The sequence below is a fragment of the Octopus bimaculoides genome, chromosome 11 (genome assembly GCF_001194135.2).
Source record: "Octopus bimaculoides isolate UCB-OBI-ISO-001 chromosome 11, ASM119413v2, whole genome shotgun sequence".
In the NCBI taxonomy this organism is placed as follows: Eukaryota; Metazoa; Mollusca; class Cephalopoda; order Octopoda; family Octopodidae; genus Octopus; species Octopus bimaculoides.
The window spans coordinates 23,818,358-23,839,336 of NC_068991.1; the positions used below are offsets into that span (position 1 = coordinate 23,818,358).

General features: G+C 36.6%; 1 protein-coding gene across 1 annotated transcript in view; it reads left to right on the forward strand.

Moving 5' to 3' along the window:
* LOC106867916 (tRNA pseudouridine synthase Pus10) overlaps window positions 1–20,979 on the forward strand; it is a 40,761-nt gene that overhangs the window by 12,781 nt on the left and 7,001 nt on the right. Inside the window, exons 4-13 of the mRNA XM_014912987.2 lie at window positions 1,931–1,965; window positions 3,419–3,530; window positions 7,762–7,823; window positions 11,120–11,165; window positions 13,274–13,347; window positions 15,612–15,697; window positions 16,074–16,199; window positions 16,381–16,437; window positions 19,538–19,614; window positions 20,190–20,245. Coding sequence (XP_014768473.1) covers window positions 1,931–1,965; window positions 3,419–3,530; window positions 7,762–7,823; window positions 11,120–11,165; window positions 13,274–13,347; window positions 15,612–15,697; window positions 16,074–16,199; window positions 16,381–16,437; window positions 19,538–19,614; window positions 20,190–20,245 — 731 coding nt within the window. The remainder of the gene's footprint in view (window positions 1–1,930; window positions 1,966–3,418; window positions 3,531–7,761; window positions 7,824–11,119; window positions 11,166–13,273; window positions 13,348–15,611; window positions 15,698–16,073; window positions 16,200–16,380; window positions 16,438–19,537; window positions 19,615–20,189; window positions 20,246–20,979) is intronic.

The following is a 20,979-nucleotide window of genomic DNA, read 5'->3' on the forward strand; positions in this document are numbered from 1 at the left end:
TGTTATCGTGTGAATACATCAGAAGTAGTCCTTGCTTAAGTATTTTGATGTACTTTTCAGAGTTTATAGTTCCAACACATTCGATCAGCTCAGAACGATCATTGTTGATGACAGCTCCCCATACCATTACAGAGAAAATCACTCTATTCCAAAATGAACTAGATTTTTCTGACATCTCCTTAGCCCATTTCTTTCTTTTCATGATATTAATTGGTTGAAGGAGAGGTTTTCTTCTAGCTGCTCGTCCATAATACCCAAGTTTATGCAGATATGTAGCACACACTCTTGGACTAACTTCTAGCTGTTTTGCAGTGTCAGAAGTGTTCGAACGGGGTTCGTTTTCCACAATTCTCTTCAAACAGTGAAGCTTCCTTTCTGAGGGTCCAGGTCAGCTAGGACGAAAATCTGTTGATTCTTTTCCTTGGCTTTTGAATTATAATTCTATTAACATTAGCAAGAGGAATTTGAAGATTTTCGGCAATTTTTCGCTGGCTAAGACCAGCCTCAGATTGCCCAACAATACGACCTCTTTGGAAATCTGACAGTTCTGCTGAATTTTTGTGCATGGCATAGTTACTCTTTGCAAATGTTTAATATAATGACACCTGGAATGAAAAGAATAATTACATTGTAAATTCTACACCGCTGAAAACATATTAAGATGCTATGATTAGAAATTTTGAAAATCAAAGGTGTCTATTTACTTCCTGCATGTCTGTGTGTACGACAAGCTTTTAGTTTCCATCTACCAAATCCACTCACATAGCTTTGGTCAGCCTGGTGCTATAGTAAAAGACACTTGTTCAAGATGTCACACAATGTGACTCCAATAGCTTTTATGGCTCAGTAATACATTTCTTTAGCTCTAATTATTAATTACTTGCACATCTTATGAAATGAAATTAACATAAACCCTGGAGGTGTAAGAGAAAAGTTCATCCATGCTAGAAGTTTAACTCAGAACATAACTGAATGAAACTAATTACTACAAAGTATTTTGTCCAGAGCTCAGCCTTACCTGCCATCCATCTCCTTGAAGCTATGTCACAATCTCTATAAGCTTGGAGATGATTGTTTACTATTGTTTTTTTTTTCCTTCTATTTTGTCTCAGTCATCGGATTGACACCATGCTGGAGCACCACCTTGAAGGTTTAGCCAATGAGATCAACACTAGTATTTATTTTTTAAATCTGGCATTTATTCAATTGCCCTTATTTTGCTGAACTGCTAAGTGATGTGTACATACACAAACCAGTGCTGATTGCTAAGCTGTGGTAAACACACAAATGTGCAGACACAGGTACACATATGTGCACACACCACATACACACGCATGCACACCACGCACACACACACACACACACTATTTGCAGAAGTGGACAAACAGTATTAGGCTACGTAAATCAAGTGATTTGGACTACAAATGATAACCATTATTAATGTTTACCTCCAGGTCAGTTCTGATCAAGCAGATTTATGATCAAAAAGCATTCCAACTGTAAAAGATATACTTTCTTTCTTCCCTTTCTTTTTTGGCCTAGTTTACCTTGGGCTATATTATCTAAAGTGCTCTAGCTAATGTGTCCTAAGAAAATGGGTTGTGATTTTAGTGAGTTGTGGCTGCTATTTCTAGTAAGTTGAGTGACCATGTAGGAGGCTTGTTTTGAAATTTGGTTACTGAGAACTAAGTATTACCTGACTATAAATGGTTGTTTTAGTAATTGGTGTTGTTGACTTCCTCCCCCCTTTACCACCTTATGTCTCTCACTCTCTCTGCATATTCTTGTGACCTGACTATTAAAAGCTGTTGTCTTAATAATTGATGTTAAAAATAAAATGTTCCATGCTTTTGGTAAATAGAATGTGAATTCTAAAGAACAAAAAATGTATATACAGAATTATTGAATAGAAATTATTGTTGCTTTTCAGCATTCAGTTTACCTTCATTTAAGAGATGAATTTGTGTAAGTAGTTTTTATGATAAAACATTTTGAAACTAATACGTGTGTGTATGTATGTGTGTAATTATACATGATAAGAAGTATACACTGTTTACAGTTGTTGGATTGGTTTTCTCATCTTGATTGTTGCTTTCATTATATTTTGGCTATGTATCCTCCAGTCTTCTTCATGTGTTTTATGATTAATCTTAGTGCCTTAGACCAAAGAACTGAAGTATTTTGGATTGCAAGACAGTATGTGGGAGAAAACCGTGATATCATAGAGAAATGTGTGACTGTTAACCAATGCTTTTATCCACTATGCTATGACTGTAGGCAGTGACCAAGTGAATTTTTAAGACTTTTAAACCTCCATTGATGTCACTGCTTACAGGCATAGCATAATAGATAAAGGCATTGGTTAATGCAGTGCAGTCACCTCTGGGTTCTATGTTCAAACCCAGACATGGCACTAAGGTGAATCACAAGACATTTGAAAAAGGCCAAGACATAGCGAAAGCAACAATCAAGATGAGGAACCCACTCCAATTGTAAAATGCACTGCACCAATGCCTCAATAATATATTTGTTTAACCTGATAGTATGGGAAATATATATAATATAAATATATAATATATATATACATATAATATAAATATTATATATATATATATATATATATATATAAACAATTGCTGCATGGAAGGTGTTTATAAACACCTAAGTAAACCTGTCTCCTAGCTTCCCTTTTGGCAATCTGATACAGTTCCCTGCTACTACTGTTCTTCCAGTCATTCCATGCCTGCTTCTTTTCCCTAATGGCCTTGTCAACTACATTGTTCCACCACCATAATATATATAATATATATATAATATAAATATTATATGTGTGATATAAGGTGGTGAGCTGGCAGAATTGTTTGGATACCATGCAAAATGCTTAGCAGCATTTTGTCCACCTTAACGTTCTGAGTTCAAATTCTGCTGAGGTCGTCTTTGCCTTTCATCCTTTCGGGGTTGATAAATTAAGTATTAGTGAAACACTGGGGTCTATGTAATTAACTAGTCCCCTCCCCTTAAATTTCAGACCTTGTGCCTTTAGTAGAAAGGATTATAGATATAATATAATGTAAATGTAATATATATATATATATATATATATATATATATATACGCATACATATATATACATACATATATATAATATTTATTTAAAATTGTAAGGTTTGATTTCAAGGGAGATTTGGCTGTTATTTTTAGCAGAACAAGTGACCATATAGAAGTGTCTTATGGTTTGAGTGATGACAAAGAGTCTCTCTTGTTAGTGTAAACAACCACAAAGAGATTTCCTTGGGAGCTCAAGTGGCTATATAGATAGTCCTTTCTCTGGGCAGCAGATTATTTCATGTTTAAGAATTTGTTTTTGCTTTTGAAATACTCAGTTATTATCTTACTTTTCTTTTCAATATTGCAACAGTGCTATGTACCATGGTATCTCAGATGATGACATTCCTGCTGTCAAAGAAGTATGGAAATGGCAGAATGGACCAATATTAGCAGATGCTTTGGCTGCTCCTTTCAATATGAAGGTAACTTTATGTTCAAAAGAATTTCCATGAATGTACTAGGTGTGGGTGGAGGCGCAATGGCCCAGTAGTTAGGGCAGCGGACTCGCAGTCATAAGATCGTGGTTTCGATTCCCAGACCGGGCGTTGTGAGTGTTCATTGAGCGAAAACACCTAAAGCTGTACTCCTTCATCACAACTTTATCTCACTCTTACTTCCTGTTTCTGTTGTGCCTGTAATTCAAAGGGTCAGCCTTGTCACACTGAATATCCCCGAGAACTACGTTAAGGGTACACATGTCTGTGGAGTGCTCAGCCACTTGCACGTTAATTTCATGAGCAGGCTGTTCCGTTGATCGGATCAACTGGAACCCTCCACATCATAAGCGACGGAGTGCCAACAACTAGGTGTGGGCATGGCTATGCGGTTGAGAAGTTTGCTTTCTATCCACGTGGTTTCAGGTTCAATCTTACTTTGCAACACCTTGGGCAAATCTTTTACTATATTTCTGAGTCGATCAATGCCTTGTGAGTGGATTTGATAGATAGAAACTGAAAAAAGCCAGTCATATATATTTGGTATTCTGATCCTGAATGCGCTTAGTTTCTGTAAGATGCCTACAAAAGTTTAAGATGCACGGAGCCAAATCAAACTGTTTTAAATAATACTATGTCTGTATGGGTGGAGGTGCATGGCTTAGTGGCTAAGGTGTTGTGCTCATGGTAATAGTTTTGATTCCTGGACTGGGCAGCACGTGTTCTTGAGCAAAACACTTCATTTCACACTGCTCCAGTTGGCTCAGCTGGCAAAAATGAGTAACCCTTTGATGGACAGGTGTCCCATCCAGGTGGGGAATATATATGCCATGGAAACTGGAAAACGGGTCCTATGAGTCTATATGACTCTTGAAAGCTATATGTACAGGGGTTGGACAAAATGGAAACACCTTAAAATTTCAAACAAATTTATTTTAATATGAGGTAGGACCACCTTTGGCAGTAATTACAGCTTGAATTCTATGAGGTATGGACTTGTACAAAGTTTGAATTGTTTCCAAAGGAATTTTTGTCTACTCTTCAGCTAAAACAGTCTCCAGTTCTTGTAGTGGTGAATGTAGGGGATATTGACTCCTTACTTGTTTTTCTAAAATGCACCACAAACGTTCAATAATATTGAGATCTGGGGACTGTGGTGGTCAGATAAGATGTTCAACTTCACTAGAATGTTCCTCGTGCCATTCAGTAACAACTTTAGCTGTGTAAATTGGTGCATTATCATCCTGAAAGATTGCGTTTCCCTCTGGAAACAGTTCCGCAACCATAGGATGAATTTGATCAGATAAAATGCTTAAATAGACTTGACTATTAATTCTGTCATGAAGGGAAACCATTGGGCCGGCGGATTTCTAAGATATAGCCCCCCTCCCAATCATCACAGATCCTCCTTCATGTTTAACAGTTGGAAGAAGACAGTCTGGGTCAAATGCTTCGTTTGGTTGTCTCCACATGTATACTCAGCCGGTGGTCGGAAATAAGGTAAAGGATGACTCATCCGAGAAAATAACATTCTTCCACTGCTCTAGGGACCAATTCTGTAGGTTTTTACTCCACTCTAAACGCTTAGCAACGTTTGGTTTTGAAAGTAGTGGTTTTCTGATTGCAGCCTTCCCATAAAATCCAGCTTTGTGCAGCTCCCAGTGAACAGCATTTTTGAAAACTGGGTTCTCAAGGTGGTCATTAAGCTCTGCAGTAATTTTGAGAGCTGTACTTTTGAGATCCTTTCTAACAATTCATGTAAGAGTCCGATGGTCCCTATCTGAAAGTTTTGGTTTTGTTTCGACAAACATTTCAGCTGTTTTTGTTAAGCTAGCGCCTGCCATATGAGCACCAACAGTTTGACCTCTTTGAAAGTCTGATAGATCTGTCATTTTAATGAATTTTAATTACTTTTTTCTGATGATATCTGAAAAGAAACAGCAATTTTAGCAAAACCTTAAGCAACACTAATAACAAATCAAAAAACATAAAAATAAACAAGCTTTTGACAGTTTTATAGATATTTCAAAATTATGATGCTATGATACTACATGTTTCCATTATTTTGTCCAACCCCTGTATGTATATTTGTGTGTGTGGATGTTTGTCTGTCTGTCTGTCTTCACATGTGCTTGCATGTTTTCATCATGTTTACTTGTTTGTAAGCAATAGCTTCTTACCTGTGTCATTAGCTTTCAATTCTTGACATAGAACATGACCAAGTTGTTAGCTGTTCAAAAGACTGGGAAATTATTACTTCACTTGGATACAAAGTGAGGTTTGGTGATAGGAAGGACATCTGGCTGTAGAAAAATTCTGCTTCAACATACTCTCGTCTGACCTATGAAAGCATGGAAAAGTAGATGTTAGAACAATGATGATGATTATAGTAACCTCTTAGTATTTTCACAAACCTTTGCAAGGTAGGTTGTTGATCAATCAGACTGCTGTGACCATTCTGTGATCATCATCATTCAGCATCTGTTTTCCTTAGGTTAGACAGTTTGACTGGAACTGGTAAATGGAGAGCTGCATCAGGCTCCAGTTATTTGTTTTGGCTTGATTTCTAAGGCTGACTGCCCTTCCTAATGCCAACCACTGTACAGAGTATACTGGGTACCTTTTACATGACACTGGCACAGGTGTCTTTAACATGTCACCAGCACTGGCCATGACCACAGTTTCACTTAGCTTGACATGTCTTCTCAAGTACAGCAATTCACTACAAGTTTGGTCACTTGTCATACCTCTGTAAAACTCAACATCTGAAAATCATGTTTCACCTCCTTGTCCCATGTCTTCCTGGGTCTACCTCTTTCACAGGTTCCCTCCACAATTAGAGATCGGTACTTCGTTACGAAGCTGTCCTCATCCATACACATCACATGACCATACCAGTGCAGTCTTCTCCCTTGTACACTATATCTGATGCCTCTTATACCCAATTTTTCTCTCAAAACACTCTCTGTCATACATGCATAAGACTACTTTATCTAACATGTCTTATTTTTTTAAAACATTAAAGTGTAATTTTATTCAACATAATTCCACAGCTTAGCAATGTGCAGACACTGAACAAGTGTGTGTTTGACAGTCTCATCGCACTTGTTGAGTACTAGACTTGGACAGGCCTAGTTTATGGCACTGTTGCACCTATAGAATCTACCCTAAACTGGCAAAGCCCTCATTAGCACTTTCAAACTAGAATCTTTTCGAAATTATCCATAGCCCTTGAACTGAAAATGTTCTGGAATGAACTACTTAATTGCTCTTTGTCAAACTCAGAACCTCATAACCAACTTATAATTATTCTGTTTCTCAGTTAAAATTACAATGTTCTGCTGTTTGAAAGAGTCAAAAAATTTAATATACTGTGGTGAGTTATGACATTGATACATCTCTTCAATATTATAGTGAAGTGAAGGCAGCGAGCCGGCAGAATTCTGACTTCAAATTCTGCCGAGGTTGACTAAGCCTTTTGTCTTTTTGTGGCTGATAAAGTAAATACCAGTTGAACACTGGGGTTGATGTAGCCTCCCTTGAACTTGCTGGCCTTGTGCCAGAATTTGAAACCAATATTTTAGTGAAGTGAAAGCAGTGGGTTGGCAGAATCATTTGCATGCTGGGCAAAATGCTTAGCATTATGTCTGTTTAAATTCCACTGAGGTCGACTTTGCCTTTCATCCTTTTGGGTTTGATAAAATAAGTACCAGTTGAGCACTGGAGTTGATATAATTGACTTGACCCCTGCCCCAAACTTGCTGGCCTTTACTAAAATTTGAAATCAGCATTATAGTGAAGTGAAGCATTGTTATTCATCCCAAGGACAACACCGTAATCCTAAAATGTATTACAGACGCTGCCTTTTCTTTGTCACAAAGTTGTACCCCATTCTCTGTTGAGGTTCTCTCATTGAATCAAAGGGTGGTTGTTGAGAAAAAGAGTGGAGTAGTAGTAGACTTAATATGGTACTGCATGTTTCTACCTTCTGAACCGAACTGCTAGAACTTAACAGAATAAGTACCATTAATATATATATTTTTCCATTCATAATTTACCTAAGACTATATGATAAAATGTGTTTGTCCTTTCTTTAAGAGTGCACTCTGAGGGAGGTTTTTGTTGATATTTGTAGCAGGTTAAGCCAATGCATTGAAGTTCCCTCAACTTCTACTTGGGCTGTCATTTTATCTTAATATTTCAATTTCTCTTTATGCAGAGTCCGTTTGAATTGAACATAACGTTCACCTACCCACATTCCAACAAAGAATGCGGTTTCCTGTAAGTATTTACTGTTGTTATCTGCAATATTATTACTATTATTGTTGTTGTTGTTAATGTTATTGTTACCACCACTGCCACAGCAGCAGTGAGCTGGTGCAATTATTAACATGCCAGACAAAGTGCTTACTGACATGTCTGTCTTCACATTCTGAGTTCAAATTTCACTGAGATTGACTTTGCCTTTCATCCTTTCAGGGTTGATAAAATAAGTATTAGTTGAGCACTGGGATTGATGCAATTGACTTAACCCCTCCAGAATTGCTGGCCTTGTGGCAATATTTGAAATCATTATTGAGAGAGAGAGAGAGAAATACACACACACACACACACATAGGTATTCATACTTATCAGATGTGTGTGTGTATGTATATATATATACATACACACACATACATACATACATTGTTAGTAACAAGTCATATAAACTCCACAGGGTATGTTGTAATTAGTCTTGAATATTTTTCATTGAAAGTGTTGAAAGTAACAAAGAGCCTTTCCCTCAGAGTGAAAGGCTGATTGTATGATACCTTGTATGGACAGCTATGCTACATGGCAGTGAAACATGGGCTGTGACTGCTGAGGACATGTGAAGGCTTGACAGAAATAAAGCCAGTATGCACCACTGGATGGGTAATGTCAGTGTACATGCACGACAGAGTGTAAGTGATTTGAGAGAAAAACTGGGTTTACGGGTCATCAGATGTAGCATACAGGAGAGAAGACTGCTGGTATGGCCATGTAATATGTATGAATGAAGACAGTTTCATCAAAGTTGCCAAACTCTAATTGTGGAGGGAACAGGTGGAAGGGGTAGACCCAGGAAGACGTGGGATGTAGTAGTGAGAAAGGATCTTCAGATGGTGGACCTCACAGAGCAGATGACAGGACCAAGACTTCTGCTGGTTTGCTGTACTTGAGAAGTCACGTCCAGCTAAGTGAATATGTGGTTGTCCTTGCATACAGGTTTGTCCTCTGAATCCCTCTCCATCTGAGCATTCCTAATGTTGCAGACTCGTGGGTGCTGGCGCCACATAAAAAGCACCTGTACCAGTGCCACATAAGAGCACCCATGTCAGTGCTGTGTAAAAGTACACAGTACACTCAGTAAAGTGGTTGGTGTTAGGAAGGGTATCCAGTCATAGAAACCATGACAAGACAGACAATGGAACTTGGGCAGCTCCTGCCAAACCATCCAACCCATTCCAGCATGGAACATGGATGTTAAACGATGATTATGAGGATGATATATATATATATATATATATATATATATATATATATATATATATATATGTGTGTAAATAGCTATAGATATATATGTGTCTCTCTCTCATTAATCAAATTATATATATAGTCTAGTTTCCCAAATTTTCGATTGATGGGGATATATAATTCAAGTGGGTACCAATATGCACTTCTACCAATTGATAATGCTGGTTAACATTCATAAGCTTATGTACCTTCAGTTGGTTGGTTTAACTATTAACTATTCTTTGTACATTCTCACGCCTGAAAATCCATTTGTCTCTATAGTAACTATGCTTTTCGATGGAGGAGAAATAATGAATCACTTTAAGGAAAACAGAATAGAGAATATCCAATTTTTCATTATGCATTCATTTATGTTCTTTTATTGCCTACTTAACGTTTCCATCACTATCAAGGTGCATCTTTCACATCTTTTAGTGCATTTTGATGCTACAATCCATCAAGGGCTTCATCAGGGTATTTTGACTGCTAATTTGTTTTCTTCGAAATGGAAAATAATACCAACTGAAAAAATTTTTGTTTTCTATTTATTTGTTTATTCAACTGCATGGTGGTATCATTCTAAAAATAGCTCAAACTAACCTTTTAACCCTACTGGTCAAAGGGAGGAATTAACTGCCATAAATGTAGGTCATATTATTATTCATTTCTTTTAAGTTCTTAAAATCTATTTACTGTAATCAATGTTTGTAGCTTTGCCGTCCCCATTTCATTTGATTAATACTATTCATACAATGCTCACAACCACCCCTATAATTGTTGTTCTTACTACTATTATTTTTTATATCTTTATAGCTTCTGTTGTCTAGATGACTAAGTTAGTAGTGGAGGTGGATGCTCTGAGAGTGTAGCCGTGAGAATAAGATAAGGATGGGCTAAGTTCAGAGTGCTCCTACTTGTGCTAGTAGCAAAGGGCCTCTCTCTCAGAGTGAAAGGTAGATTGTTTGATGCCTGTGTGTGAACAGCTATGCTGCAAGGCAGTGAAACATGAGCTGTGACAGCTGAGGACATGCATAGGCTTGAAAGAAATGAAGCCAGTATGCTTTGCTGGATGTGCAATGTCAGTGTGCATGTTTGACAGCGTGTAAGTATCTTGAGAGAAAAATTAGGCATATGAGGCATCAGATGTGGTGTGCAAGAGAGACAACTGTGCTGGTATGGTCATGTGATGCATATGGACGAGGACAGCTGTGTAAAGAAGTGCCGATCTCTAACTACAAAGGGAATCTGTAATGGAGGTAAATCCAGGAAGACATGAAATGAGGTGGTGAAGCATGATCTTCGAACTTTGAGTCTCACAGAGGCAATGACTAGTGATCAAAACCTTTGGTGATGTGCTGTGCTTGAGAGGACCCATCAATCTGAGCAAAATCGCAATCATGGCAGATACCAGTGTCATGCAAATTGGCACCCATGCCAGTGGCACATAAAAGCACCCTGGTGTCATGCAAATAGCACCTGAACTGGTAGCGTGTAAAAGCACCCATTACACTCTCAGAGTGGTTGGTATTAGGAAGGGCGTCCAACTGTAGAAAACCATGCCAAATCAGACTGGAGTCTGGTGCAGCCTTCCGTCATGCCAGCCCAGTCAAACCGTCCAACCCATGCCAGCATGGACAACGGACATTAAATGATGATGATGATGATGAATTATTAGTCTAAGTAGGTAAAATAAAAAAAATTTTGTTTGGAACTATTTTCTCTTTTGAAGAAATCAAATTAGCAGTCAAGCTAATGATGAAGCCCTTGATGGATTGTAATGTCATAATGTACTAAAAGATGTGAAAGATGCGCCTTGATAGCGATGGAAACGTTAAGTAGGCAATTAAAGAATATAAATGACTGCATAATAAAAAATTAGATATTCTCTATTGTCTGTTTTCTTTAAACTGATTACACATACACACACATACACACACACACACATGCATGCACGCACACACTGATACTCAATGAGTAACCTTGATTTGTGTTATTGTTGTCAGTATTGAAAGGGATAAAACAAATTTCTATTTCTTCTTCAGAACTGATATTCATCCCGATATCTTCCGTAAAAGAAAGACCAAAAAGGTGATTGATTCCATGTTTATTCTTATATTTTTTACTGGTTTCAGTCATTAGACTGTACCTTGAAGACCTTTTAGTTGAATGAATCTATTGGTCTCTTTTTTTCAAACCACTAAGTTACAAGAACATGTAAACACACCAACACCTGTTGTCAAGTGGTGGTGGGGACAAAAACAGACAAACACACACATACACACAGGTGTCTTTCAGTTTCTGTCTACCAAATCTACTCACAAGACTTTGGTTGCCCCAAGACTATAGTGGAAGACACTTGCCCAAGGTGCCATGCAGTGAGGCTGGACCCAGAATCATGTATTTAGGAAGCAAGCTTCTTACCACACAGCCATGCTGTAATATTCCATCAGGAAGTAGAGTTGATACTGAAGAGATTAAGATGGCATCTGTAGCACTTTCCAGCAAACTGCATCTCATCTAGTCTAGCTCTTTTGCCTAATCAATCAAGCTACAACTTTTTCTGTTACTTTCATGACCTGGTCCTGCAATTTGATGCCACTATAATTACATCTCTCCATGGGATCCATATTACCCCTTGTGGTCCATATAAGATTTTGGTAAGGAAAATAGTAAATAAGGTCCGCAGTAGTATTTTATGAGTCCATGAAAAAATTTTGCTTTAAAGGTATTTATTGCAAGAAACAGCTAGGTTTCTTTCTCTAACATTGTCCATAGTTCAGTCTACACAAAGGAACATGTGATAGACAAAATAGGGAAGTTGAAAAAAGTATCTATAAAACTATAGGGTGTCCACAAGGTCTGGGTACATGGAGTAGATAAAATCATAACATAAGCAATTAAATATAAGAAATAATAATTTCTTAAAGTATGTGTTAATCCCCATGTACCCAGACTTTGTGGACACCCTGTAGTTTTTAACCATCAAATGGCTATGGAGGGTCTACCAGAGTAAAATAGTAATCATAGGAGTCCATGGGTTGAGAACCACTGCTCTAAGGCACCTTCTCTGCTCTAGTGGCAGTTAACTACATTGCTGCTATGCAAGTGATTGGGTATGACTGTTCTGTATAACATCTTTGACTATATGGGTAACAAGGCTGTATCCTACTACAGTTATTCTTGATAGACCTAGGGCTTTCCTTGCCTTCACATCTTTAATTGCTTTATCTATCATACTGTGTGTACTTGGTGCATTTTTTCATATCACCTATACTAGTCGGGTCACCATGCAGTTTGCAATATGAATCCTGAGGCAATGAGGTGTAGAGAGAGGTAAAGTATGAGACAAAAAGGTCGGAGCAACAGGTTTTTTTGCTATAGAGGAACTGTGTGACTACATGCATTTTAGAAGAAAGAGTCGGGGATGATCAAGTAGAGCTGGGAAGCAATAAAGAAAAATAGCTGTGATGAAGTGTCAGGGTAGATTTTCAAGGTACGAGATGGGTAGGAATGAGTGGGTCAGAGGTGCCAGGAATGAGTTGAGGAGTAAAGGATGTCTGATAGGTCTGACTGTGTGGAGCAGCAGAATTGAGATGCTGATACAGTAAACAGGAAAAACAACGAAAGAAGGATGACATGATGTTGGGCAGATAACATGAGTGCATGGGGCAAGAGGCAGGTGCAATGTGTGAAGAGGGTTAAATCTATGGTGGTGGTAGGAGGGGAGGTAATGTGGTGGTACAGTGTAGTGGGGGAATCAATGAAAGTTGGTGGTGAGAACAATACACACACACACACATATACACATAATGAGGTTTACTATAAAAGACATTTGCTCAAAGCTGGTGATTTACTTAATTGCTAGTCAGATTTTGCTATGTCTGTTAATTCATATGGCAGGATGAATGGATGAACTTGGTTAAAGGGACCACGAAACATGTATTATTCAATTTTCATTTGTTAGGAGTTGGGTGAGATATAATGTTTAAGTTGTAGGATTGGGATGTAGAGCACCAGTGTGAAGTAGTCAGCTAATGACAGTGGAGTGATCGATGCTTCCCTGTAGAAATGGTCTATAGTATGTATTTAACTAATTTTACTGTTACAAGTAGGAGACTGACTTTTTGTTCCTCATCAAAGCTATTCATCAATTATCGTTTTGTGAAATTGACTTCTAAACTTTGTATTTCTTTCAGGGAGATTGGGAGATGTTCAGTCGTGCAAATGTTGCCAAGGCTGTGTCTGAAACAGTTAATTCCATTTATCAAAAGTAAGTGAAATTTTTTTTTTTTTTTGATTTTATCTTTTTTTTTTTGTTGCGTCACTTATTTTGTAATCTTCTTTTTGGTGAATCAATTCTGAAAACGTTTGGGTGCAAATTTTACATGAGTATAAGCTTTTTTCAACAATTTTTAACCTGAAAATCACCTGCGTAAATTACACAGGTGCGCAAATTGCATGGGTTTTTACAGTATATATAAGTGTACTATCCATATAAGTCTCTCTCTCAAGGCCTGAACTAAACCGAATCACTGCTAGAGCATATAAACACTATGGGACAGTATGATGTTAAATGATTTTTATTGAAGTGTCAACATAAGGCTATTTTTTCATTGGGGAGGATGACCTTTTCTCATATTTGTATCATCTAATGTCCCATATTTTTCTCTACCTCAGTGTTTTGATGACAACCTGTAGTTTGTGAAGTATGGTATTGTCTCTTTCCCTACCACAGACTCTGGTATACGCAAAATCTCTTAATGTGACCTGCTGATAGTTATATTCTGATTGATACAGTGTTTAACTGGAGTTGAAAGTTGCATCATTACATCACTGTATCTCTATCCAGCTATCCTGATGCACATAAACTAAATATATTTTATGAGAGATGTTTAACTCTTTTGATATTAACCTACCTAGTTCATTGATACTAATTTCCTGTCTTAAAGTGATCTGACATCAAAATTTTATGAACATCAACTTAATAGTAACAAACTCATTTTAATAAATTCTTTATTTTCAAAATTAAATGAAACAAAGGCAGAAAATTCCAACAGAAATATGGTAACAAAAGGTTTAACGAGAGATTTTGAACGTAACTAATTGGACTTTTTCAAAAAAGGTTTTGTAATCATACAAAACAAGGTAGCTGAATCTATATTTAGAATTGATAGACTCATTATTCATCTTTCTCAACACTGATCAGAAGTTTGTTTGATCAATGCTGCTTTTAAAGCTAAACAACAACAACAACAACAGCATCCTGAACTTACTTCTAGGTTAGTTCTAGCTATTTCAACGTAGACTGAGTCTTGACAGTAAATGAAGCAAGACCTAAATGGCTGAGATTTTCACTCCTTGCAAAAACATGTCATCTTTAAATTTCACTTTGAGAGAAATCTGAACCATTGCTACAAGATTGCTATGATTGCAACTTGTGGATTTATTGTATACTTTGTTTTAGAGGGGTTGATTGTCTGATTGACTTTCCACTGCATATACAGGGTGTTGAGGCTAAATTTGACAGTTTGCATAAAATGAGAAGAAAACAATATCCCATCTAAAAATAAAAGTATTTTAGAAGATCAAAAATTATCAACTAGATTTTGGCTGGGAGGTAACAGTTTACTCAAAGTAGCTGCCCTAAACTTCTACTATGGCCTCAAGACAGCTTCAGAACCTGGTGCTTGCATTCCACACTGTGTCCCTGGGAAGATCTTTGAACACCTCCTTGATCTTGGCCTTGGTGTTGCAGTCAGAATAACTGCTGTCTTTCTCAACTGTGCTCCACACATAGTAATCTATGGAATTACTATCAGGGTAATTAGGAGGATAGAAATCGAGGCTGGTGAAGTCTCCAACAACCATTTCTGACTCTTTCTAGAGGTATGGCGAGGAGCCAAATCCTACTGCCCACACATGTAGCCTTCTAACAACAACCCTCTCTAGCCAGGGTTTAACTACATTCCCCTGCAACCTCGTAGTCATCTGAATTCATCAGTTGTTGGATGAATTCTGATGTGTGGATGCAGTCAGAACACCTGCTGTGTCCCTTCTTGCTGGCCACTGCATCAATGTCTCTGTTGCAGCTGAGCAGTAGTCATGATGTTGGCATTTTAATACCTGGCATGTCATCATGATACAGGTAACTCTTTTCCAGTATTCAGATGGCTTCTAGTCCTCCATGTCAGTTAACTTTTTCTCAACTACAATTTAAATCTTATGCTCTTCAACACCGTTGTCTGTTCACCAATACATGTAGTTGTGCCTGAAAAATGGAGACTTTAAAAAATCATCAAATTAATCCTGAACACCCTGTAGGTTTATACACTGTTAGAATGGGTACAATTATAAAAAATACTGCCAAGTAACTGTAGCCATGAAAGGGTTAACTTTTAACAACAAAATTTACAAAATAATCATATAAAGTAACTATTCAAAATTCTTACCGGTAATGTTGACTTGAAATTAATTAAATTTAAATAATTAACTTTAGTTTCTTGATTTTTAATTAATTTTTTTCCATATCTTTAGGGTTTGTAAATTTCCTCCATTAACCCCTATGGAGTCTTGTATTTGTGATTCCATCAGATGTCAGCATGATTCAGTGTTTGTAGCAGGTATGTTCTCTCTTAGCTTTCTTTATGTATACTATTTTTTTTATCATTCACTTTTTGCGATGGGTTTAAAGTTATAATCAGTGGCTGTGACATGAAAATATTAGAGCTGCTATTAAAAAACATGTTTAACCCTTTAGCATTCAGATTACTCTGACAAATTTAATACTTTTTAATTCACATAGTTTTGAATTAATCGTGCAGTATCTTGTAACTTTAAGACTTCAATGATGAGATTGTATATTTTTAGAATGACATTGTAGTGTTGGTGTAAGGGTCCAGATCTTGGCAGCTTGAACATAAAACAGATAGAATATTTGGGTTGGATATGGCTGGTTTAAATGCTTAAAGGTTAATAACTCAACATTATGTATTTCAGGTCGATACAACAAGTATTCACGTTTCTTAAGTCAAACCCCTTGGTTAATTGAAGGAGTTAAAAAACATGAAACATCAGTACAAGAACTGATTTGTAATGTCTTAAATGAACGATATGAACCTGTTGGTAAGTTTATTTCTTTTCTGTCCTCTCACAGTTATATTTAAAATATCCTAAATTCTTTTACCCAATTCAAGCTTAAAAAAAAAGGCAATATACATCACTTCTTTTTTTCCTTACATTTTGATTTCCTTATATTTGATTATTCCAAAGCATGTTACTAAAATCTCAAATAATCTCATTGCAGAATGTAAGTTTTCTGCATCTGGTCGTGAAGATGTGGATGTGAAAATGCTTGGCAATGGTAAGTATTGTATTCTTGAAATAGTCACTTGTAATTCTTCATTTGTAAAGAAACATAGTTTTTAAAAAAATTTTAATTCACGATGAGTTGTAAGTGTTAGAGGGAGAAAATCAAAACTAGATACTTCACTGCATCCATTCAATGCTTTACATTTCCCAATTGAAAGTCTGACAAGATCAATTTTTACTTTCCTTTTTTTTTTGTTTACTAGGAAGCAGTGTGCCTGTGTTAGGAAATACATACCAGTAATACACTGGATTCTAAAAGAAACGTTTAAAGCTGACTTACTTTTGGTTATTCATTTACTATATATTTCATAGACAATTGGAGAAGGTGCCACACTCCTGACTCACAGAGTTGTGAGTTCATATCCTACTATAGGCAATATTTCTTGCAAGTTTGATTTTATTTAATCCTTTTGATACCAGCCTGTCTGAAACTGCTCTTGGTTCTATGATACAAACTTTCTGTTATAAAGTCGTTGTCATCATCATCATCATCATCATTTAATGTCTGTTGTCCATTCTGGCATGGATCAGATGGTTTGACCAGAGCTGGCAAGCTGGGGAGCTCCACCAGACTCAGTCTGATATAGTACGGTTTCTATGCCTGGATGTCCTTCCTAATGCCAACCTCTTTACAAAGTGTGCTTGGTGCTTTTATGTGGTACTACACAGGTGTTTTTATATGATGCCACATAGGCACTTTTATGTAGCACCACGTAGGTGCTTTTATGTGGCCCCACTGCAAGCGTTTTACACCTCCAGCAGGATTAGTTTTAATACTTCTGTTATGGGATAAGGTCTTCTTAAGTACAGGCAGGTGCCAGGTATATCGGTCCTTTGTTATCTTGCCTGAAAGTTTCGGCTTCCTGAGGTCGTTCTTCAGTACTTCATCCCATGTCTTCCTGGGTCTCCCACTTCTTTGAGAGATTGACACTTCTTTACGGAGCTGTGGGCATCCATCTGCAAATTAGAATCTCCCAGCAAAATTTCATGTTAATCTACGTTCGAAAGCAAATTTTTTAATTTAATTTTTTTGTCGTTTTTAAAATTAATTGAAACGAACAGAAATAGGTTAACAAAACAGTGAAGAAATTGCTGGAGAAAGGCTGAGTTATTAGATTTCTCATTCTTAAGATTCTATTTTGTAGTCTTTGAAATTTCTAAATGTTATACTTAAAACAATGTACTTATCTGTATATTTGTATATCTCTGTGCAGGTTTAAGAATGTTGGGGTTTTTTTCTTTCTTCATCAAGTATAACTTGCAATGAGATTGATGAGGTTTTTCGAGTGAGATGAGCGTGGCCGTTGCCAGTACCGCCTGACTGGCCTTCGTGCGGGTGACACGTAAAAGCACCCACTACACTCTCTGAGTGGTTGGCGTTAGGAAGGGCATCCAGCTGTAGAAACTCTGCCAAATCAGATTGGAGCCTGGTGTAGCCATCTGGTTTCACCAATCCTCAGTCAAATCGTCCAACCCATGCTAGCATGGAAAGCGGACGTTAAACGATGACGGCGATAGATACATTTTTTAAAGAACTTAGCTGGATTATGAAAAATGACTTTTGGATATATTTCTAATGAGTAGATTGCTTGTTTTAATCACTTTTTAATATAATCAAAATTTTGGTGGTGGTTTAAAAAAATACCTCTAACTTTAATTTATACCTGTCATTATGCTGCTAATAAAAATATTTGTTAATCATGCACCTACCTTCCTAAATTGTTCAAAGTGAAAGTCTCTTTTTAAAGTCTGCATTGCTTTGTCTATACGTTGAGAGACATACAGATACTCACACAAACAACCAAAAGAAAATAACCATGTGTATTATATATTATACACACACACACACACATAGTTTTTTTTTTAAGTTTGTGTTGCATTGTGTTGACAGACTTGCACTTAAAATTCCTGTGCTATTAATTAAAACTTGTTAGTTACTAAGCTGATAACACCACCTATTTATCTATTTTTCACATACTCTCTTTCCCTCACTATATTTCTCTCTCAACAACAACTTTTTCTCTTTCCCTTCTTCCCTATCTCTACATAGATATTGTTATTCCATAGACAGATGGAAATCAGTTTCTCTTTTATAATATAAGATATATCCTGTTGTTGATGAAGTGGTATATATTGTACTGGTGTTGACTAATTGGTATATATTATGCTGGTGTTCAGCCACCAAAATATCATAACATCATTCAAATTATGAGATTTACATCAAAAGATTAATGTTAAATCCATACAAGTGGGTTGATATTAAGAAAGTTCGGGGTTTGAATACAGGCATTTTCAAACATATGGAAGGAGATGAAGTATGACAGTTCTGTGGTTAAGGTTGCTGAACTAATAAGGCCTTGTGAGTCGTTGTCATCATCATCATCGTCATCATCATATGTCCATTTTCTATGTTGGCATGGGTTAGATGGTTTGATTGGGACTAGTAAACTGGAGAACTGTGCCAGGCTTATCATCTGTTTTGGTTTGGTTTCTATGGCTGGAAGCCCCTTCCTAACATGAACCATTTTATGGAGTGTACTGAGTGTTATTTTTTTACATGTCACCAGCACTGGCAACGACCATGATTCATTTAACTGTCTCCTCAAGCACAGAAAATTGCCAGAAGCTTTGGTCACTTGTCATCATCTCTGAGGCTCAACAACCAAAGATCATATTTCACCACCTCCTCTTATGTCTTCCTGGGACTATCCCTTCTATGGATTCCTTCCACAATGTGGTTTTGGTAAATGGAACTGAAGGAAGTAAGTCGTGTGTGTCTGTATGTGCATATATGTTAGTGTCTCCTTGTGACAGCTTGCAGTAATTGCTATTGTGTGTCCCTGTCATACAAGTGATATCCTTCATTTCCAATTTTCCATAAAATATTAACTTATTTGGAAACAGGTGAAGGGTAGTAGCAGAAGGGTATCCAGCCATAGAAAATTTGCCTACCTCAATGTATTTTGTCTGGCCCATGCAAGGCATGGAAGAATGGACATTAAAATGATGTTGATGATTCTTTTTGTTTATTGCTTCAGTTGTTCCTTGACCATACAGTGTTAATAAAATTCCTTTGATTTTTATCTCTGTAGGTCGACCGTTTGTCATAGAATTGATCAATTCCAAAAGATCAAATTTTACTGCTGAAGATTTTGTGGAGATGAAGAATGTAAGAATTATTTGTTTTTTTCCACATCAAGATTCTTCTAGTGAGCACTGTAAAGTTATCTTCTCTGTATCTAATAAAGAAAAAATATTATTGGCATTTAGTTTTATGTTTAAATGCTGTTGGAATCTCGTATTACTTTCACTTTAGTAAAGTAACTTAACCAGTGATGATAATATTTATCTCTTGTTATAATAAAATTTATCTTGGCAGTGAATTGGCAGAGTCATTAGAGCATCAGGTGAATTGCTTAGTGCTATTTATTTCAGCTCCTTGCTTGCTGCTTTAATAATAATAATAATAATAATAATAATAATCCTTTCTACTATAGTCACAAGGCCTGAAACTTGTGGGGAGTAGGTAAGTTGATCACATCGACGACTGGTACATAATTTATTGACCCCAAGAGGATGAAAGGCAAAGCTGACCTCGGTGGAATGTGAACTCAGAATGTGAAGACAGATAAAATAACATTAAACATTCTGCCTGGTGTGCTAATGATTGTCAGCTCGCTGCCTTAATAATAATAACAATAATGATAATAATGATGTGGTTTAAACTTGTTCTTTTTCTTTTAGAAAATCAATGAGAGCACAAAATCTATTTTTGTCAGAGATTTACAGGCTGTTTCAAGGTAAGTACTAAAAATCCAACTGATGATGTTCCTTTTATTTCAGCATGACTCAATTGTCTTTTTAAGTGATTGAAACTGGTAGCATATTTTGATAAAAATATAAATACTTTCTTGTTTTTATCTCAAAGAATTTTCTTTTTGTTTTTTACTATAAATTTATCTTAACTGGTTCAATACACACATACACACACACCTACATATATATGTTGGTGTGTGTGTGTTGGTATATCTCCTTGACTCTGATAACTGTAAATATGTGTTATTGTCACATTAGTAATTTCCAGTTTTCCATGAACAACATGTCTGTCCTTGGGGGGAAAATATCAACCTTATTTGGAAACACATAAGGGTTGGTGGCAGAAAGGGCATCTGCCTCAATAAATTCCATCTGACCCATTCAAGCATAAAAAAAGTGGACATTAAAATGATGATGAAAGAATATCCTCTGAATTTTAACTATGTTAACACTAACTGTTGTATTTTCATGCAAGTGGCATCTAGCAGTATGAATTTTTTTTTTAATTTCTTAAACTCACCGGTCTACAATATTCTATATTAATATAGTGATTCTCTCATCATTACCTTTCAAAGTAGTGATGAGAAATTCATTGAAGAGATCTAAGGAAACTAAATCATGTTCAAAGTTATCTCCCATACTTCCACAAACAAAATATTTAGCCATTGTTTAGTGTAATCTTTCCTCACTGCTTAGCCCTTTCTTTACTGTATTTATT